The 22,507-nt window shown below is 39.1% G+C and overlaps 1 protein-coding gene across 1 annotated transcript in view; it reads left to right on the forward strand.

The window, feature by feature from the left end:
• The window catches only part of EPB41L4A (erythrocyte membrane protein band 4.1 like 4A), a 475,159-nt gene that overhangs the window by 410,060 nt on the left and 42,592 nt on the right, over positions 1–22,507 (forward strand). The window contains exons 16-17 of the mRNA XM_007947582.1: positions 9,787–9,834; positions 10,659–10,736. Of these exons, the coding sequence (XP_007945773.1) occupies positions 9,787–9,834; positions 10,659–10,736 (126 nt within the window). The remainder of the gene's footprint in view (positions 1–9,786; positions 9,835–10,658; positions 10,737–22,507) is intronic.

The following is a 22,507-nucleotide window of genomic DNA, read 5'->3' on the forward strand; positions in this document are numbered from 1 at the left end:
AGACCTAGAGCATGTTATTCTTTATTTCTTTCCACTATAAATGCCCTGTCCTTGTCAGTCTTGTTTGATCTTCACACAATTTATCTTGCTCCCAGGCCACAAATTCCTACAAAGCTGAATTAACCCTGACATTAAATAGGATCCTGGAGATCTTGTTAAAATGTAGATTCTGATTCAATATCTCTCCAGAGGAAATACGAACTCTCAGCAGGGTGACGAACTAGAATGAACAGGTTCAAAGCCCTGTTTAAAACTAAGGTTTGTCATCAGCGTGGAAGAATCTCAAGGACTTAAATTTAATAATAGAAGATTCTGTTTTGCTACGGATGCCAGGAGAATATGTTTTGAAAAGATATGAAAATTTTCAATTTTGCCAGTTGTTTATCATGAGATGGAAACAAATACCAAATTCTAGCCAAGTCTGGAACATTTGCCTTAATCTTTTTGGGTCACAGAACTCTCTGACAATCTGATGAAATGGTGGATTTATTCCCTGGGGAAAAAGTGTACTTATTTAAATTCACATAATAAGAATTTGCACATAATTTTCAAGTCTCAGGGGGTAGCCTGAAGCCTGATTGTTTAAACATTCCTGTTTCAGTGAAAAAAAGCCAGCATACTTTGTGACAATACAATATATTTTCTCTCCTTAGCTTCCATTTTTACACTTTAAAATGTTCATTGAGTGCTTACTATCTGCCAGGCACTCTGCTAGACAACTGAAGATAAAAGTTTTGCCCTTGGGGAGCTACAGTTTGTCCGGGAAGAAATATACAAATTTCACAAATGCATGTGCAGTTATGAGTTTGACATGCTCCATGACAAGGAGTTATAAGATGTTTTGGGGAATTTTTAAAACCTTTTTATTGAAACCTAACATACATACAAAAAGTACACATGTTGTAAGTATTAAAAAAAACAAAACAAAACACAAACTCACTGCCGTCCAGTTGATCCTGACTCATAGTGACCCCTCCTTGGGTTTCCCAGGTGGTATCTCTAGGGAAGTAGATTGCCAATCTTCCTTCTGAGGAGTGGCTGGTGGGTTTGAACTGCCAGCCTTCTGGTTAGCGTCACATGCCTTAGGCACTATACCACCAGAGCTTCATAAGTATAACTGCTTAATAAATTTTTACCATCTAATGCCCTGTGTAGGAGCTCTGATAGTGTAGTGCCTAAGGCACTTGACTGCTAACCAGAAGGCTAGAGGTTCAAACCCATCAGCCACTCCTCGGAAGGAAGGTTGGGCAATCTACTTCTGTAGTGATACCGCCTCGGAAACCCAAGGAGGGGTCTCTATGAGTTGGATCTGACTCGATGGCACATAACAACAGCAACGACAGTGCCCTGTGTAGGAGCTCTGGTGGCACAGTGCCTAAGATTGCCTGTGGCAATCTACTTCTGTAGTGATACCACCTCAGAAACCCAAGGAGGGGTCACTATGAGTTGGATGTGACTCCACAGCAGTGCATTTAATCCCCTGTGTAATGAGCATTATTAGGGTAATTTTTTGCTGAGTCAGAGTTAAGAAGGACAGAGGTCCTTCCCTGAGGCTGGAAAGTTTGCTGGCATCTGATACAATAGTAGACAAAAAAAGAGGAAAAGATCACGCTAGATAGAGAACTAGCATATGTGGAGAGTTTAGGATGGACTCAGGCAGGGATAGTAAAAAAGGTCAGTGTTGTCCAAGCTACAAGAGTGAAGGGAAATGTGTTAGAAATGAGCCAGGAGAGAAAGATGGTGTCTGGTTTTATAGTTATGTGGGTCTTGTTCAGCATATGGTCCTTAACCAGTTGCCCTCAACTCAACTCTGACTCATGGTGACCCCATGTTTTTCAGAGTGTAACTGTGCTCCCTAGGGTTTTCAATGGCTATGGTCTTTCAGAAGTAGATCATCAGGGCTTTCTTTTGAAGGACCTCTGAGTAGACTGAAACCTCCAAACTTTTGGTTAGAAACTAAGTGCATTAATGATTTGCATCAAAAGGGACTCCTTTTGATTCTTACACCACTAGTTTTTAAGACTGAGATGTTATATCACAACCACATTTTCAGTGTGTTAGGATGACCCTTGCTATGTGGAGAAGTGGTTGTGAAAACAGGTCAGAAATAGAAATGGAGATACCAGGCAGTAGACTATGTATGTAGGCAGTGGGAGTCCTGGCAATATAGAATGTGAACTTGACCTTGGTGGTAAAGTGGAGATAGAAAGAAGTGGATGATTTCAAAAGCCATTGGGAAGTAAAATCAGTGAGACATGAGGGTTGGTATGGGGCATGAAGGAGAGGCAGATATCAATAATGAAACTTAGTCTTGTAAAATTGGATTGATTGAGGTACCAAACCAAACAAAACCAAACTCACTGCCATGGAGTAGGATCCGACTCATAGCGACCCTTCCTTGGGTTTCCAAAGCAGTATCACTAAGGAAGTAGATTGCCCAACCTTCCTTCCAAGGAGTGGCTGGTGGGTTTGACCAGCCAGGCTTCTGGTTAGCAGTCAAATGCCTTAGGCACTATGCCACCAGAGCTACTGATTGAGGTAAAATGTACTAAAATAAAGTCATCAGGATATTACAGGCTTGAGAGGGACAGCTGTGAGTTTGGTTTTAGATATGCTGAATTTGTGGTAACTTTGAGAATTCTAGGCAGATTTCAAATATGTTTGGATATGAGTCAAGAGCTAGATTAGCTGACCAAACAAAAAAAACAAAACTCACTGTCATCAAGTCAGTTCCAACTCATAGTGACGCCTTCTTGGGTTTCAGAGGCGGTATGTCTAAAGAAGTAGATTGCCCAGTTGTCCTTCCAGGGAGTGGCTGGTGGGTTTGAACTGCTGAACTATAAATTTGTGAGCCATCTTAAAGATAACAATTGAACTATGTAATATAGATGAGACTATCTGGCTGGGTAGCATAGATAGAATGCAAAGACAAAGCCAGTGATTAAACTGTGAGAAACTCCACTATTTGATGGCTTAGTTGAAGAAAATTAGCTTACAAAGGAAATAGAAAAATTGTTGTTGTTATTGTTGTTAGGTGCCGTGGAGTTGGCTCCGACTCATAGGGACCCCTATTTACAGCAGAACAAAACACTTCCTGGTCCTGTGCCAGCCTCACAATCCTTGCTATACCTGAGTTCATCATTGCAGCTACTGTGTCAGTCCATCTTGTTGAGGGCCTTCCCCTTTTTTGCTGCCCCTCAACTTTACAAGCATGATATCCTTCTCCAGGGAATGAGCCCTTCTGTCAACATGGTCAAAGTAGGTCAAACAAAATCTGGCCATTCTTGCTTCCAAGGAGCATTCCTGCTGCACTTCTTCCAGGACGGATTTGTTGGTTCTTCTGGCAGTCCACTCTACTTTCACAAGCATCAAAACTCAAAAGCATCAACTCTTCTTCATTTTCCTTATTCATTGCCCAGCTTTCACATGCATATGAAGCAACTGAAAACACCATGGCTTGGGTTAGGTGCACCTTAGTCTTCAAAGAGACCTTTTTGCTCTTCAGCACTTGAAAGAGTTCTTTTGCAGCAGATTTGCCCAGTGCAATAAGACATCAGATTTCTTGACTGCTGCAACAGTCTTTGTTCTTGAATGGAACAAAGTAATATGAAATCTTGACAACATCAATCTTTTCTCCATTAATCCTGATGCTGGTTATTGCTCCAGTTGTTAGGATTTTCATTTTCTTTATGTGGAGGTATAACCCATAGAGAAATTGAAGAAAAATCAAGCAATTGAAAATCTGCTTATTAAATAGGTCCCTTCTCTGTTTATTTCTAGAATGCTAGAAGATAGGCTTATATCTCCAAAGTATGAGATTAGAGCATCCTACTATGAGAAATGGAGAAAAGACCTACAGATAACAATTTTCAAGGCATCCTCCAATGAAATGGTTAAGACTACCCCCATATTACTTTATTTCACATTATAGTGAATTAACATGTTCTGCACCATCCAGAGGAGTTACAGTCTTTTTTAGTTTAAATATGAAGAAAGACAATGATCACCAGGCATTTGAGGACAGAGACTTAAAACAAAAGGGGAAAAAAGGAAATTACAGGAAACAGAGACAGTGTAGGAAACAGAGGAAACTTCTAAAAACAATAATTAGTATCTTTAGGAAAATGAAAAAAATATATCAATGAATTGTCATTAAAAGGAAGCACTCAGAGTATAAGGAAGAGCTCTTAAAACTTTAAATTATGGTGAAATCCCTGAGACTGTGACCCCCTAGTCACCCTTCCAAACATGGAATTGGGCTCACTCCCATGTCTCAACTCTGAGCCAAACAATAGATAGGTCTATGGGCTGAACAGCTACACCAGGGAGATGCACTACTAAGAACAATCCTCCATGAGAGATCAGGCACAGGCAGAAAGCTAGGGAGGCAGGAATACATAGCAAGGACACAGAGAAAGTGTAACCACAGGAAGAAAGTGGGAAGAGAGCTGTTATATTATAAGGATTGTAATAGATGTCACAAAACAAAATGTGTATGAACTGTTGAATGTAAAATAGATCTATTTAGTACAATTTCATCCAAATAACAATAAATGGTTAAAAAACAAAAAAACTTAGTGTGACAGAATTTTTTAAAAAAAAAGAAAATTAAAAAAAGAAAGTAAAAAAGTCTTCCAAAAGTAGGGCAACATCAAAAGCAGTTGTAAGGAAATAAGGAAAACAAAATTATTAAATCAGAATATCACTCATATGACTAATGAAATTTCTAGTGGAAAAAAAAAAGATCAGGAAAACATACAGGGGAGGAAACATTTTAAGAAATAATGCAAGAAAATTTTCAGAACTGAAGATGTGATGTTCTACATAGAATCCATTGTGTCCTGTACAATAAAATTAAATACATAATGTCCATTATCATGAAATTTGAAAACATTGTAAATTAAGAGATCTTAAAAATCTTTGGAAAGAGAAAAAAAATATCCATGTACAAAATGTAAACAAATCAGAATGACATCAGATTGCTTAATAGCAATATCAGAGAAAGATGGTAGAATTGGAGCATTGCCTTCAAAATTCTAGCAGAAAATTATTTTCAGTTTAGGTTTCTATGCCCAGATAAACTATAATTGTATGTGTAGAATAATGACATTTTTCAGAATTCTCAGGTCTCAAGAAACATTTGCTTGTCATGCAAATTTTCTCTGTAACCAATTGGAATATATGCTCTACCTAGATGACCTGGAAATATAGGATCCATCACATAAAGAAGCAAAAGGAATTCCCAGATCATGGTGAAGGAAGTTAATCAAAACAACATTTGGGCAGTAATACTATAGAGCATTCATCCAGATGTAAGCAGCAGGTAGAGGGTGCCAGGAGGAATGCAAATGGAATTGGCAGATTACCTGGGTACTTAACTATAATGAGGAATTCAACAGCTCTCTCAGAAAGTCTGGATAAGGAATTAGTAGGAACTCTGGTAGCATAGTGCCTGAGATGCTTGACTGCTAACCAGAAGGCTGGTGGTTCAAACCCAGCAGCCACTCCTTAGAAGGAAGGTTGGGCAATCTACTTCTGTAGTGATACTGCCTCAGAAACCCAAGGAGGGGTAGCTATGGGTCGAATTCGACTCAGCAGCAAATAACTACAGCATGATAGGCACAGAGAAAAGTAAGCAAGTGATAGGTACATAGAAAGCTAGGTGAGTATTATCTCTAAGAAAATTTAAAATTTGTGTAAGAATAGAATTACAATGTTAGAACACTTTGTAGATTATCTGTGAAAAATATATAGTTATAAATTTAAAAAAAAAATATATATATATATATATACAAACCCATTGCCATTGAGTTTGATTCCAACTCATAGTGACCCTATAGGACCAGGTAGAACTGCCCCATAGGGTTTCCATGGCTGTAAATCTTTATGGCAGCAGACTGACTCATCTTTCTCCCAAGGAACAGCTGATAGGTTCAAACCACCAGTCTTTTGGTTAGTAGCCAAATGCCTTAACCACTAGGCTATTAGAGCTCTTTTATACTAAATAGTTATCAAAACTTTTAATATAAAGACAGGAAGCACATCATACTGATGTTATGTTATTTAAGTAGATTGGGGAAATGGGGCAACAGAAATCATGGTGGTGATATTAAAAAGCCACGTCCGTCTGCCTAAAGTGAGAAGGCACTAGAAAATAGACAGCTGTTGCTGTTGTTAGGTGCCATCAAGTAGGCTCTGACTCACAGTGACCCTATGTACAACAGAAAGAAACAATGACCAGTCCTGTGCCAGCTTCACAATACTTGCTATACCTGAGCCCATCGTTAGAGCCACTGTGTCAGTCCATCTCACTGAGGGCCTTCCCCTTTTTTGTTGACCCTCCACTTTACCAACCATGATATCCTTCTCCAGGGAATGGTCTCTTCTGACAATATGACCAAAGTAGGTGAAATGAAATCTGGCCATTCTCACCTCCAAGGAGTATTCTGGCTGCACTTCTTCCAGGACAGATTTGTTAGTTCATTTGGCAGTCCATGGTACTCTCGATATTCCTCACCAACACCACAATTCAAAAGCATCAACTCTTCTTCAGTCTTCCTTATTCCTTGTCCAGCTTTCACATGCATAGAGGCAATTGAAAATACCATGGCTTGGGTTAGGGGGACTTTAGTCTTCAAAGAGACATCTTTGCTCTTTGCCACTTTCAAGACATCTTTTGCAGCAGATTTGCCCAGTACAATATGTCATGTGATGTCTTGACTGCTGCTGCCACTGGTGTTGATTGTGGAACCAAGAAACATGAAATCTTTGACAACTTCAGTCTTTTCTCCATTTATCATGATGCTGCTTATTGGCCCAATTGTGAGGATTTTCATTTTTTTTATGTTGAGTTGTAATCCATACTGCAGCCTGTAGTCTTTAATTTTCATCAGTAAGTGCTTCAAGAACCTCACTTTCAGCAAGCAAAGTTGTGTCATTTTCTGCTTATCACGGGTTGTTAATGAGTCTTCCTCCAATCCTGATGTCACACTCTTCTTTATATAGACTTCATATAGACTTCTTGGATTATTTGCTCACCATACAGATTGAATAAGTATGGTGAAAGGATACAATCCTGATGCATTCACTTCCTGATTTTAAACCATGCAGTATTCCTTTCTTCTGTTTGAACAACAGCCTCCTAGTCTATGTACAGGTTCCTCATGATTACAATTAAGTGTTCTGGAATTCCCATTCTTCTTAATGTTATCCACAATTTTCTGTGATCCACGCAATCAAATGCCTTTGCATAGTCAATAAAACACAAGTAAACATCTTTCTGGTATTCTTTGCTTTCAGCCAAGATCCATCTCACATCAGCAATGGTATCTCTCACTCCACGTCCTCTTCTGAATCCAGGTTGCATTTCTGGAAGTTTTCTGTCAATATACTGCTGCAACTGTTTTAGAATTATCTTCAAAATTTTACTTACGTGTGATATTAATGATACTATTCAATAATTTCCACATTCTGTGGGATCACCTTTCTTTGCAATGGCTACAAATGTGGATCTCTTCCAGGTAGCTGTCTTCTGAATTGTTTGGCATAGATGAGTGAGTGCCTCCAGCATGGCATCCGTTGTTGAAACATCTCAGTGGGTATTCCATCAATTCCTGGAGCCTTGTTCTTCACCAATTCCTTCAGTGCAGCTTCAACTTCTTCCTTCAGTACCATTGGTTCTTAATCATATGCTACCTCTTGAAATGGATGAACATCAACCAATTCTTTCTGATAATGTGACTCTATGTGTTCCTGCCATCTTCCTTTGATGTTTCTTGTATCATTCAATATTTATCCCATAGAATATTTCAATATTGCAGCTCAAGACTTGAGTTTTTTCCCTCAGCTCTTTCAGCTTGAGAAATGCCAAGTGTGTTCTTCCCTTTTGGTTTTCTAACTCCAGATCTTTGTACATTTCATTATAATAATTGACTTTGTCTTCTTCAGTTGCTCTTTGAAACCTTCTGTTCAGCTCTTTTATCTTGTCAATTCTTCCATTTGCTAAAAGCTACTTTCCATTCAAGGGCAAATATCAGTGTCTTGTCTGACATCCATTTTGGTCTTTTCTTCCTTTCCTGTCTTTTTAATGACCTTTTGCTTTCTTCATGGATGATGTTCTTGATGTCATCCCATAATATCTCTGGTTTAATAGAGAATAGACAGTACAAAATGGAAATGGATATAGACACCTCTTTCAAGAAGTTTGACTTTGAAAGAGACAGAAGAGATTTGTCAGAAGTTGAAGGGGATGTTGTAGGATCAAAGTAGGTGCATGTGTGTTTGTTCAAATAAGAGAGGCTTGAGAATGTTAAAAAGAGTTCACCAAAAGTTGAGTTGATGTAAGAGAGAGAAGTGTAGTTAATGAAAATCATTGAGTAGACAACAGATGATGGGACTCACAAAGCAGAGATGGAGGAACTGACCTTACTTGTAAGGACAGATCTGTAAATAACAGGGAGATGTTGATAAATTTTTATTCCTGGTAGCAGGAGGATGAGAGAGTTCCCATTGGATAATGACTTTTTCCTTCGAAAGGAGAAAACAAAGTCATCTGCTGATGCAGATGTATGATGGAGCAGAGGCTTACAAGGCAAAGTAAGTTTGAAACAGCTTTGCAGAAACAGTGTTTAGATTAAAGAATGATATTAGGATTGCTGGGCCATGTTATATACCCACTTGAGGTTTATGGTCATGGATTTATATTGTAACTAGTACACCTTTTTGTGTAACTCTCTCTAGTGCTATTTAGCAAGCTGTTTGGGCAAGCCCAGAGAATCTGGATAGTTGGATTCACCCATGTTTGGGAGTTTGCTATAAAATGGAATGAATAATGTTGAGTTAGGAGACATTTTGATTATTGGCATATGTGTTATTGAATTGATAGAGCAGAACATCTGAGCTGAGTAAGAAGGAGAAGGAAGAAAGTTGAAGAGATAGTGGAGAAAATAGCAAGATCAATGGACAGAGTTCTGATGAGGTCAAACAAAGGCTAGAATCAAAGTAGCTGAAAAAGGAATACTAATAGCTACAAACATTTGAGTGCTTATTCTGTGTCAGGTCCTAATCTATACATTTTAAATATATTAGTTCATTCTATCTTTATAATTGACCTTTGAGGGGAGTTCTATTAAAATGGAGGCACTGAGTAGAGAAGTAACATTTAAATCACATAACTCAAGTGGAGGAGATAGGATGGGTATTCAGGTTTTCTGGCTCCAGAGCCCAAACTTTTAACCAGGATGCCTCATAGAAGCCATTTAAAGGTATGCAGGTGTTATGGGTATGGATTGTGCTCAGAGAACAGAGTGTTTGGGGTTATAGATGATGACAAGGACCACAGTATGACCACGGCCACTGACTTGTAGTATAAGAAGGGGTTGTTAGAGATGAGGTTAAGGAACTTTGAGGCTAGAGTATTAGAAAGGGCGTCCACTGAAAGCTAGCATCAGTTAGATTATGGTTGAGCTTGGTTAGGAGACTGCAGACCTAGAAAGTACAGACTGTTGCCATTATTGAATGAATAGAACTTAGCATACACATTGTGCATTATTATTTATAGATTGTTTACAGCCTCCACTAGATTTCTGGTTGCTTGAGATCATTGACTGCATCAATTTGTGTTAAGTTATATTCCTGGCTCCTGTTATACAGCTTAGTATGTGACTTAAATCTTTGGTGAATGAATGAATACATACAAGTATGTATTAACTGAAGGGAAACTCGTTTTGGTGTACTGTCCTTAGCTAACTGATAATTTTCTTTAATTTCTTTATTTGTCTCCCACAGGAAAGCCCATAATAGTGGTGAAGACTCAGATCTAAAGCAAAGGAGGAGGTAAATAAACAAAAATGGAAGGAGGGTGGGAAGAAAGAGGAAGGATTAGTAGTACAACTACTCTTCACATATCAACTATCTCATTATCCTACGTTTTGCATTTACTGCAATAGTAAAAAATCTGTTTTGTACATTAATAATATATGTATGGCAATAACAAATGCCAAGGTGGAGGCGAAAGTAACACTGGTTGGGCTGGTTACGGTTATGTGTCAACTTGACTGGGCCATGATTCTCAGTGGTTTTGGAAGTTTTGTAATGATGTAGTCATCCTCCATTTAGTGATCTGATGTGCTCATCCTCCATTTTTGTATAACACCAATTTTTGCCTAATGACCTCATCTTTGGAACCTAACCATGTCAGTAAGTGTGGGGAGTGGTTGTACTCAGAATTGAAGCAAGAGTCAGGAACATTGTCTTGTTTTTTTAGTGGCTGCTTTAAGAGTATTCTAATTTTTTTTTTTTTTTTCCTGTAAACTTTTTATCAAAAACTGTCTTTGGATTCATTTATTTCTCAGTCTTCTGTACTGTGGTATCCTTAGAGCTTATAGGTTTGCCATGTTCAATTGGAAGTGGTTGCTTTTATGGTCCTTTCTGGGAGCTAGGGAACATTTGCCTTGGTCTGCTTTCACATTTCTCTTGAATTGTTTCCCTGAGCAGTCACTTCATGCAGATGTCTGACTGACTGAGAAGGGTAATAAAGCTATTTATGTTTTGGTCAGTAGTTTTACTGTAAAATTAATTCCAAGGAACTAACATTTCTGAAATTTTTCATTTGTCATAAATGTAGATTTTTCCTTTTGCTCTTCTTACTTTGTCTTCAGGTCACGCTCACGCTGTAACACAAGCAGTGGTAGTGAATCAGAAAACTCTAATAGAGAACACCGGAAAAAGAGAAACAGGTAATATCTGAACATTCTAATTAACTGGGACTCTGAAACCAGAAACTGTCACAGGTGTTGGAAGCTGTGTGTCCTATGTATTTTTAAGCCTGGTTTTCTTATCTGGGTTGAAGGAGGAATCTGGCACTGTTTTGAAGCACTAGTTTAGGAAACCCAGCTCTTTGGTCTGAATTATCTTACAATAAGATGATTAAATACCCTTAAAAAAAATCAGCAATTCTATATTGAGGTACAATGTATAGTGAATTTATCTAAGGATGGCCAAGAATTTTATCATCTGTAGAAGGATTTCCCATGAAGTATTTTTTAACATGATATTACTGTGCTTTGACTAACCAAAACTGAGAGTCTTACAGTTTCATAGAGTCCACAGTTTCAGCCTCATGCATATGGACATGCACACACATGTGTTTATATTCATATCAGGTGTACTGGTTAGATGGGTAAACGCAATATCATATCTGTAAGATTCTTTTAAGAACTTATTAAAAACATCATCTGGCATGGAATTAGTATAAGTGATTACATGTTACTACTTTGCAAATATTTACCATATTTTTTTTCCGTATAACATGCCCACGTAAATAATACACACATGCATGTGCTGTGCAAAAAGCTTATAAAAACTAATGCACAAGGGGGTTTCACGTTTTACAACTGTATAACTCATGCATTATTTGCATAAAAATACACTACTTGAAAAGTATTCATTTGGGTCATTGAAAGTACACCCGTTTGAGAGTCAGAGGACTTGGTGGCCAGTTGTACTTTTTTCTCACCCAAGTTCTTAACTGGAAACAATTTTTTTTTTTTCTGTCCTTCCTGAGGACATTTGGCAATGTCTGGAGACATTTTGGATTGCCACTGTTGTGTGAAGTGGTGTTGGCATATGGTGGGTAGAGGCCAGGGATGCTGCTAAATGTCTAGCAATGCGCAGGGCAGCCTCCTACAACAAATAAGTGTCTGGTCTAAAATGTCAGTAGTGCTATTTTTTATTTATTTATTTTTTCAGTTGTAGGTCTGAAGGTTGACTAGGGGCCATAATCTTGGGAATTTCATTAGTCTCTATCAGACCAGTAAGCTAAAAGTAGTGCTACTTTTGGGAAACTCTGTCCTAACTTAATGTGGAACTGTGGCCTGCTTGCTTTACTTTTCTGAGTCTTCTTTTTCTCTTCTATCAGTTGGATTAGATAATACCCAGGGCTCTTCTTTAGTGCTCCAACTCCTTGTGTATAGCACAGATTGAATCAACCTCCTGTTCTGACTACAAAGCCTGTATAGGAATAGCCCAGACAGCAGTCTAAGACTAGACCATTTTATTAGGAAATTTTTCTATGTGGAGCCTTCTTGAGGACTAGAATCATACTAGATAGTTGTGAGATCTTGATGTGTTATGGCACCTTTCTAAAAAGAAATATTTTCAGTTTCTTAATCTGTAAAAACTAGAGTGTGGGAGGTAGAGGTCTCCAAGGTATTCTCTTCTTGTCTTAAAATTCAGTGTTTCTGCCAAAGCAACACAAAACAAAAACAAAGCAAAATAAAACAACAAGAACAAAAAGTCCTGTTTTTTAAACATTTCTAATTTGAACCTTGTATTTGACTCAGCCCAGCATATTTTTCTTCTTTCTTTTTAAAATAATATTCTGTTGTATTTTCCATGATATTTTACATAGCAATTTAGGTTCTCATTCAACAATTTCTATAGAAATTGTCCAGTCACGTTGGTTATTTTCTTCGCAATGCATGAACTTTCTCATTAATTCTGTTCTGGTTGTTCTGTTTCTACCAGTCTAGTTTTCCTGCCCCTTTGCATGCTTATCTTTGTTTTAAAGTAATTTTTGACTGTTTGTTCTCATGTAAGTGATTTTTTACAGGTACTTATAGGTAATGTGCATTATTTTGTGAGCCAACCTGTTATTTCACCACCTGTTGACCTCAAGGGTTAGTTTTGCTTCAAGGTTTAAAGAGTATCTCAGGGCAATAGTCTCAGGGGGTTCCCCAATCTCAACTAGTCCAGTAAGTCTGGTTTCCTTTAATCAAACCAACATCTTAATTAATTTGTTTGCTTGGTCACATCTAAGTTGTACTCATACATGCTCTGTTTTCAGCCACTCAGAAGGTAGACCATTAAAAGCAATGTCTACTGGGGCCTGGAGTACTCATAGTGGCATCTGCTGTTAAAACACCATTTAAAGGTTATCAACAAATCCTTAAACAGCTCATTGCTAATCTGGTTGTACTGCCTTCAGTATTTCTTGGATTTCTTCCCTCAAGAGTTCCTTTCCCTACATCCAAATGAACAATTCTTTAGACTGCTCTTTTTGAACTGTTCTAGGAAGTATATTTTAGAATGAGGGTGGTTCTGCATGTTTAAATGCTAATGTACTTTGCAAAGCTAGAAATAAGAAATAGTTTTCAAAGCACACTCTTGGATACATTTTATGTAAAGGATCCAAAGAGCTTTCAAAATCATTTTATTTTTTTTCTGTGGAAATATCTCCCTGTTGTTGTTGTGTGTCATCAAGGTAATTCCAACTCAGGCAACCCCATGTGACACAGTAGAACTGATCTATAGGGTTTTCTGGACTACAGTCTTCACAGGAGCAGATTGCCAGGTTTTCTTCCATAGAGCTGCTAGGTTAGTAGTCGAGCACTTAACCATCATGCCACCCGGGCTCCTTAGAAACATTGTCCAAGGATAACATAAAGTGCTTGTGTCTAGAGTCCAGAGGATCTCCCTAGAGGTCTAGGGTCTAGCTCTCAGGAGTGTAGCCTTAAGGAGCAGAGGAAGAAACATGCTTCCCATTCCTATCAATGAACCCCACCCAGTTTTATTGCAGCAGGTGACTGTGTGCAGGGCAATAGAGTGCAAACACACTCCACTGCCTCTGGAAGCCACACACCCACTGTGCTGTGCTGCTGCTCACCCTTCTATGCCACGTTGTTATGTGCCATCGAGTTGGACCCAAGTCATAGTGACCTCTTCTTGGGTTTCCGAGGCAGAATCACTATGGAAATAGATTGCCCAACCTTCCTTCTGAGGAGCGGCTGGTGAGTTTGAACCGCCAGCCTTCTGGTTAGCAGTCAAGTGCCTTAGGCACTACACTACCAGAACTCCTCTTCTATGCCATACTAGCCTTTAAAATTTTTCTAGAAAACATTCATTCCACATTTGGATCCTTTGCTCTGGGCACTTAAACTGCATCCCTCCAATGGTCCCACTACGCCTTTCATATGTGATGAACTGTTATCTCCTAATGTCTGACTTCCTACCTGTGCAAAAGGCACCTTTTTTGGGGAAGGGGATGAATCTTCTCTGTATCTTGGCTGACGTTGTGACCTAGCCAAGCTTTCAGGACTGTCCTTTCTGCTTTTACTTTTACTGAAAGACTCTGGTAACCCATGCTGTTGTTAGTTAATTCTAACTCATAGGGCAAACATAATCTGCTACATGCTGCTGTTTCACTTCCTGACAACAAGGTCTCTAAATTCAGCCCAAGGATGCTTCCTCAGTTATGCAACATGAGCCTGCACTCCAACATACCCTGGTTTCTCTCACGAAAGAGGACACTGTATCCTGGAGAGAGGGCCAGCTACTGGGCTGATTTGCTTTTCTAAAACTATTTTGAAGCCCATGACATGTGTTTGGTGGAACTTTGGACAGAGTCAGTTTTATTCTCTGAAAAATATGTGTAATCTTTGGAATGCTGTTCCCTTTGCCACTTCTTTTTGGATTATCTGTTGTTAACACAAAGGAAGTCTTTCCTGTAAAGTTTGAGGCCACTCTGTGAGGATATTGTTTTTAACAATGTCTATCACCCATTGGCACTTATGCTGCTTTACTGTTTCCATAGCAGTTTAAACACCTCTTATTGTGTGAAGAAAAACAAAAGTTAATGAAACAACATTTAGGAATCTGTTCAAAGCAGTTGCAGTGACTTAAAAAAAAAATCATAAATCATAATCCACACTAACTCTGGAAGGCTAATATTAGAAACAAGGATTGTTTTATTTAGTTTCAATTTCAGACACTTATAACTGTAAATAAGCATCTCCTCTTTCAACTCTGGGTCAAGAGCTAACCAGGCCGGCTGTCTGAGGGCCCTTTGGCTGGTGTCTTTTGACAGCCCTTTCTTAGAACACCAGAAAGCACCCCTCCCCCATTAAGGAGTTCTGCACCTTCTCTTTTATTTGAGTTTATTTCTTCCTTTACCCATTCCGACTTCAGTTATTCTTTCTTTACTGTTTTCATAAACTGTGTGGGTATTCTATAGTTTCCTAGGTTTCAAGGTTCAAGAAGATAATTTTTTTCTTTTATAAGTAGCTAGAAATTGGAGCATAGTTTCTTTTCATAATATCTAAGATCTCAGGAGTGGCAGGATATCCAGGTAAAAAGGGGCAGGAGGCAAGGTTAGTCCCCAAGCTCCCTAGAGCCAGGAGAGGGAGGGACTAGGAGTGGCTGGGGACCACAGAGTGGCAGGTTTCAGATAGGAATTAGGTAAGAAGAGAGTGCAGAGGTTTCCAAGGGAAACAAATTTGTTTGTTAGGGAGATAAACTTGTCTGTCAGTTTGTCATCCTGTGGGGCTTATATGTTGCTGTGAGTCATGAGGCTGTGCCACTGGTGTTTCAGACCCCAACAGAGTTGCACATGGTGCACAGGTTTCAGTGTAGCTTACAGACTAAGGCAGACTAGGAAGAAGGAGGAGGACACCCACTTCTCAAAAATTGGCCAGGGAAAACCTTATGAATAGCAGAGAAACACTTGTCTGATACATTACTGGGCAACTTTATGAATAGCTTAGAAACATTGTCCGACACAGTGTAGGAAGATGAGCCCTTTGGGTTGGAAGGCACTCAAAGTAGGAGTGGGAAAGAGCTGCCTCATTAGAGTGAAACCAGCCTTAATGATATGGATAAAGTCAGTCTTTCGGGACCTCCATGTGCTGACATGCCACACGACTCAAATTGAGGAGAAACAACTACAAATATTCATTAATAATCAGAACATGGAATGTACGAAGTATGAATCTAGGAAAATTGGAAGTTGTCAAAAATGAAATGGAACACATAAAGATTGATATCCTAGGAATTAGTGAGCTGAAATGGACCGATTTTGGCCTTATTGAATCAGACAACCATATGATCGACTATGCCAGGAATGACAAATTGAAGAGGAATGGCGTGGCATTCATCCTCACAAAAGATGTTTCAAGATCTGTCCTGAAGCACAATGCTGTCAGTGATGGGATAATATCCATACATCTACAAGGAAGACCAGCTAATACGACTATTATTGAAATTTATGCACCAACCACCATAGCAAAAGATGAGGAAATTGAAGATTTTTATCAACTTTTGCAGTCTGAAATTGACCAAACATGCAATCAAGATGTGTTGCTTATCACTGGTGATTGGAATGCAAAAGTTGGAAACAGAAGAATCACTGATAGTTGGAAAATTTGGCCTTGGTAACAGAAATAATGCTGGAGATCACATGAAAGAATTTTGCAAGACCAATGACTTATTCATTGCAAATACCTTTTTTCAACAACACAAACAGCAGCTATATATGTGGATTTTGCCAGATGGAGTACACAGGAGTCATACTGACTACATCTGTGACAAGAGGTGATGGAAAAGCTGAATATCTTCAGCCAAAACTAGGCCAGGAGCTGATTGTGGAACAGACCATCAACTGCTCATATACAAGTTCAACTTGAAGTTGAAGACAATTAAAACAAGTCCATGAGAGCCAAAATGTGATCTTGAATATATCCCTCCTGAATTTAGAGACCATCTAAAGAATAGATTTGATACATTGAACACCAGTGACTGAAAACCAGAAGAATTGTGGGATGACAACAAGAGTATTGTCCATGAAGAATGCAAGAGGTCATTAAAAATATGAGATAGAAAGAGAAGACCAAAATGTATGTCCAAAGAGACTCTGAAACTTGCCCTTGAGTGAAGAATAGCTAAAGCAAATGGAAGAAATGACAAGATAAATGAGCTAAACAGAAGATATCAAAGAACAGCTTAAGCAGACAAAGACAATTACTATAATGAAATGTGCAAAGACCTGGAGACAGAAAACCAAAAGGGAAGAGCACACTCAGCATTTCTCAAGCTGAAAGAACTGAGGAAAAAATTTAAGCCTCGTGTTGCAATATTGAAAGATTTTATGGGCAAAAAAATATTGAATGATGCAGAAAGCATCAAAAGAAGATGGAAGGAATATACAGAATCACTGTACCAAAAAGAACTGGTTGATCTTTATCTATTTCAGGAGGTGGCATATGTTCAAGAATCAATGGTACTGAGGCAAGAGCTCAAAGCTGTGCTGAGGGAATTGGTGAGGAACAAGGCTCCAGAAGTTGACGGAATACCCCTTGAGATGTTTCAATACACAGATGCCCCGCTGGAAGTACTCACTTGGCTATGCCAAGAGATTTGGAAGACACCTTTCTAGCCAAATGACTGGAAGAGATCCATATTTGTACCTATTCCAAAGAAAGGTGATCCCACAGAATGTGGAAATTATCGAACAATATCGTTAATATCTCATGCAAGTAAAATATTACTGAAGATAATTAAAAAACGCTTGCAGCAATATATTGACAGAGAACTTCCAGAGGTGCAGCCTGGATTTAGAAGAGGACATGGAATGAGGGATATAATTGCTGACGTCAGATGGATCTTGGCTCAAAGTAAAGAATACCAGAAAGATGTTTACTTGTGTTTTTGTTGATTATGCAAAGGCATTTGATTGTGTGGATCATAACAAATTGTGGATAACATTGAGAAGAATGAGAATTCCAGAACACTTAATTGTTCTCATGAGGAACCTGTACATAGAACAGGAGGCTGTCATTCTAACAGAAAAAGGAAACACTACATGGTTTAAAATGAAGAAGAGAGTGCATCAGGGTTGTATCCTTTCACCATACTTATTCAATCTGTATGCTGAGCAAATAATCCTAGAAGCTGGACTATATGAAGAAGAACATGGCATCAGGATTGGAGGAAGAATCATTAACAATCTGTGGTACACTGACGACACAACTTTGCTTACTGAAAGTGTGGATGACTTGAAGTACTTACTGATGAAGATTGAAGACTAGTCTGCAGTATGGATTACATCTCAATATAAAGAAAACAAAAATCCTCACAACTGGATCTACAAGCAGCATTACGATAAATGGAGAAAAGTTTGAAATTGTCAAAGACTTCACATTGCTTGGTTGTACAATCGACACCAATGGAAGCAGCAGTCAGGACATCAGACGACGTATAGCACTGGGCAAATTGGCTGCAAAGGACCTCTTTCAAGCGCTGAGGAGCAAAGATGTCTCCTTGAAGACTAAGGTGCGCCTGACAAAAGCCATGGTATTTTCAGTCGCCTCATGTGCATGTGAGAGCTGGACAGTGAATAAGGAGGACCAAAGAAGAGTTGATGCTTTTGAGCTGTGGTGCTGGTGAAGAATGCTGAAAGTACCATGGACTGCTAAAAGAACTAACATATCTGTCCTGGAGGAAGTGCAGCCAGTATGCTCCTTGGAGGCGAGAATGGCCAGACTTCGTCTCACCTACTTTGGTCATGTTGTCAGAAGGGACCATTCCCTGAAGAAGGATGTCATGCTTGGTAAGGTGGAGGGTCGACGAAGGAGGGGAAGGCCTTCAACAAGGTGGATTGATACGGTGGCAGCAGCAGTAAATTCAAGTGTAGCAAGAATCACGGAGCTGGCTTGGGACCAGGCGTTGTTTCATTCTGCTGTGCATAGGGTCACTATGAGTCCAAGACGACTCGATGGCACCTAACAACAACAACAACAAGACAAGGTCCTTGCTTTTCCCTTAGCTTCTACAGTTAAATCTTCGTGCCTCTCTAGTCTGTTGCCTTCCTTTTCACTCTTTATGTCATGTTACTTTTCCCACCTAGTTTCCGTCTTTTTCTTTCGTCAGCTTCTTTCCCATCCTTTCTTCATTTCTTTAGTCTTCCCTGAATTTTGTCTCTGCTTAGGAGTTATTGATGTATATAAAAACAAAGGAACATAACAAAACAAAATACAAGGACTTGGGTTAAGGTCTTGATTCTGCCATATGCTGGTATTTGACTTTGGACAACTTATTCTGCTAGTCCAAATGTTAGGTTTCTCATCTTTAAGTTGAGGAGTACAATAACTGATGTCTTTCATTGAGTAAGTTATTATAAAGATCAAATGAAATCTGAGCCTTGAATATACTTTAGGGTATAGAACCATGCAGTTCTACAGCCAGTTTTGAAGACAATCTCTTTCATCTTTTTCCACTTTTTCCTTCAGCCTTATATCCATTCTCCTGCCTTCCCTAACTTCACACATTGGGTTCCTTTCACACCAGGCATTCTTAGTTACCCTTCTGATTCATAGGTAGGTTGCAGGGGTCTGGTAATCTCATGAACTTGTATGTAAAATTGTTTTTGTGTTTCCAAGTATACATTTTTCTGGAGACTGGATCTATAACTTTTATCAGATTTAAGGGCTTCTGTGCCCTCCTGGCTGTTGCTGTCTGGTCAGTTTTGGCTCATAGCAACCCTACTTTAAAGTGCCAGGACAGAGTAGAACTGTGCCATGGGATTTCCAAGAAGTCAGTTCTACTCTAACATATAGGGTAACTATGAGTGGAAACTGACTCAACAGCATTGGGTTTAATCTTCATAGGAACAAACTATCACATCTTTCCCATGCAGAACCGCTGGTGTTTTCAAACCATTTCTTTTGGTTTACAGCTGAGCGCTTAACCACTGTGCCACCTGGACTCATGGGGGTTCTATGTGACCCCCCCCCAAAGTTATGAAGTGTTCATGAAGCTCTGAATAGTGAGGGATAGGTTGTTTGCGAAATGATGTTGGTATTTCAATTCACTGGTAGGATTAAAAGCTAAAATGCTTTAAATTCCTTTAGAGATTATTTACTTTGGTAACTGATTTGTGAAACAATTGGTTCAGTCAAATTAATCAAATTGTGAGTTACTAAGTACAAGGAACTAGAATATCAATGGTCTAAATTATTACTAGTTAGAATTTTGAATCTTGTACCCAAGAGCAGAAGGGTCAGTCAGATCATCACTATAGCTTTAAGCCCATGGGCCCATGCCCTGAACTTGAGCAGGGTGTAGGTTGAAGGAGGTCCAAGGAAGTAGGCTTACCAGAGTGAAATCTTTCATGAACCAGCTTTTCCTGAAAATACCTTGAGCTTAATATAACACCCTTCACATTCAGAGAAACCAGTCTGCAAAATATCCTTTATGCTATTGATGAAAATCAGCAGTCCTTTGAGCATTCAGTGAAGAGAATCTGTGGATTACTCAGTCATTAGCTTTGATGTGCTGCTAGGCTCTTAAATTTTTGAAGTGGGAGACTGGGGGAGGGGCGCTTTGGAGACATAGAGAAGTAGCCTGGTGTTTTTTGAATAAGTGTAGAAGTGGAAGTGACTTTGGCCTTGATGAGGATAAAAAAGAACAAGAGAAACTCAGGGTAAGAGCAGGACTAGAGTAAACTGGCAACAGGGGACCATTCAAGCCTTTTTATAATTTTATTCTGTGATGTTAGCATTCAAAACACACGAGTTATGTATGTGAAACAGCATGTATATAATAGGTGATGGGACACAGAATTAACAAGCCTGCATTATGTTTGAAGAGCACTGTAGCCACGAGCATGTGGCTTCACTGTCTGAATCTGCTTTCTCTTGAGCTAAGTGGACTAATACCCACCTTGCCTGCCTCACAAGAGGTCTGTGAAGATCCAGGAGATAATGGATGTGCTTTGAAAGGTATAAAGTGCCCTACATAGGCGGGTACTGTTAGATTAATGAGGACATTCAGCACTACTGAGTATTATCTCAGGTCCCTGTACTCTCTGGAAAAAAAGGGCCTAGCTACCTTTTAAAAAAGTCATCAGTGTTTCAGACATGAATCTGTTTTGCCACAAATGTTGTTGGGATTTCTTCCTGCCTTTTTAAGTCTTTTCGAATCTGTATCTGAATATCAGATTAAGATACCAAACCAAACCAAACTCACTGCTGTCGAGTCAAACCCGACTCATAGCAACACCTCCTTGGGTTTCTGAAGCAGTATCTCTATGGAAATAAATTGTCCAGCATTCCTTCTGAGGAGTGGCTGGTGGGTTTGAACTTCCAACCTTCTGTTTAGCAGTCAAATGCCTTAGGTATTATGCTATCAGAGCTCCTCCAGATTAAGATAGGAGTTTTGAATACTTAAATCCTGTTCCATAAGATCTTTTTATATTATTTTTCTGAAAAATTAAGAAACCATATTCTGTAGCAAAAATATAGCACTACAACTATCAGGCGATACATTTGAGACCCCTCCTTGGGTTTCCTAGGCAATATCATTATGGAAGTAGATTGCCCAACCTTCCTTCCAAGGAGTGACTGATGGGTTTGAACCACCAGCCTTCTAGGTAGCAGTCAAATGCTTAGGCACTATGCCACCAGAGCTCCTGGTCATTTTGGTAGAATTTTATTATTGTTAGAGTAGTATGAAAGAGCATGGTGGTTCGGTGGTAGAATTCTCACCTCCATATGAACTTGGAGATATGAGTTCATTTCCCAGCCAGTGTACCTCATGTGCAGTCACTAGCTGTCTGTGTGGAGGTTTGCATATTGCTGTGATGATGGACAGGTTTCAGTGAAGCAACAAGATAAGACAGACTAGGAAGAAAGGCCTGGTGATCTACTCCCTTCTACCTCCCCCCCCCCAAAAAAAAAAAAAAAAAGAAATCACCCAGTGAAACCGTATGGGTCACAATATAATCCTGTTGCATCAGCTAGTTGGCAACAGACCGACAAGAGCTAACAAGAGTGGTATAAAATAATTTTATTGTCCTTTGTACCTGAGAAATATGTGTTTGGGCTTGTATCAAACTTAAACCAGTGGCAATTGTCCCATGTAGGTTACCAGTTTCCTTCCAAGCATTCTCTACTGCTCTGCCCTGATTCAGGGGCTGTGAGCAAGGGAAAATTGTGGGTGTGGAGAGGGCAGTTCATACAGAGCCAATGGAAACGGTGCTCCTTGCGCTACAAATCCGTGTTATGATTGTCACTTTAATAGAACATGCCCAAGTTTAGATGTTAAGGATGATTTAGAACTTCTAGAGTGTAATTGTATTTGACAGAGAAGACCATGGAAGAGCAAAACTTCAGTAGCTGAGGAATTCTGTCAGATCACTGAGTAAGGGCAAAAGCAGTATAAAAATTAGGAAAACAGAGGAGAGCGTGAAAGGGAAATTGCACCAAAGGTAGCTAATTTTATTATGGGCAGCATAAGGAATAAGTGGAGGAGACAGAAGAACCTCTAAGAGCAAATGAGAACAATTTATTGATGGTAGGTAAAGGTGGGAAAAACAAATGAATTTTTTTGTTTGTTAGTCTTAAGGGAGTATGTCGACAGATGCCTGGAACCAACATAAATTTCCCTGGGGAAGAAAAACTATTGGGAAAAAAATCTGAAGATTGCTTTATAGCAAGTGATCCAAAAATGAGTACAATCAATGGGAAACACAAGTCATAATCAGCTGGGACCTACAGATTCCATTTTAGCAATGGAGTGGCCATAGGAAGCAACTATCTGGAGTATTATGATATAACTGGAGAATAGAGGTTTGCTTCAGTGTAGCTGATTTGGAAACAAAACACAAATAGGGAAACAAAGAGTTGTAGAACTGGAAAAGATCTTTGCAATAATTTTATGGATGCAGAAACTGAGCCCT

The sequence above is a fragment of the Orycteropus afer genome, unplaced genomic scaffold, assembly GCF_000298275.1.
Source record: "Orycteropus afer afer isolate SDZICR_OR568_19922 unplaced genomic scaffold, OryAfe1.0 scaffold00191, whole genome shotgun sequence".
Taxonomy (NCBI): domain Eukaryota; kingdom Metazoa; phylum Chordata; class Mammalia; order Tubulidentata; family Orycteropodidae; genus Orycteropus; species Orycteropus afer.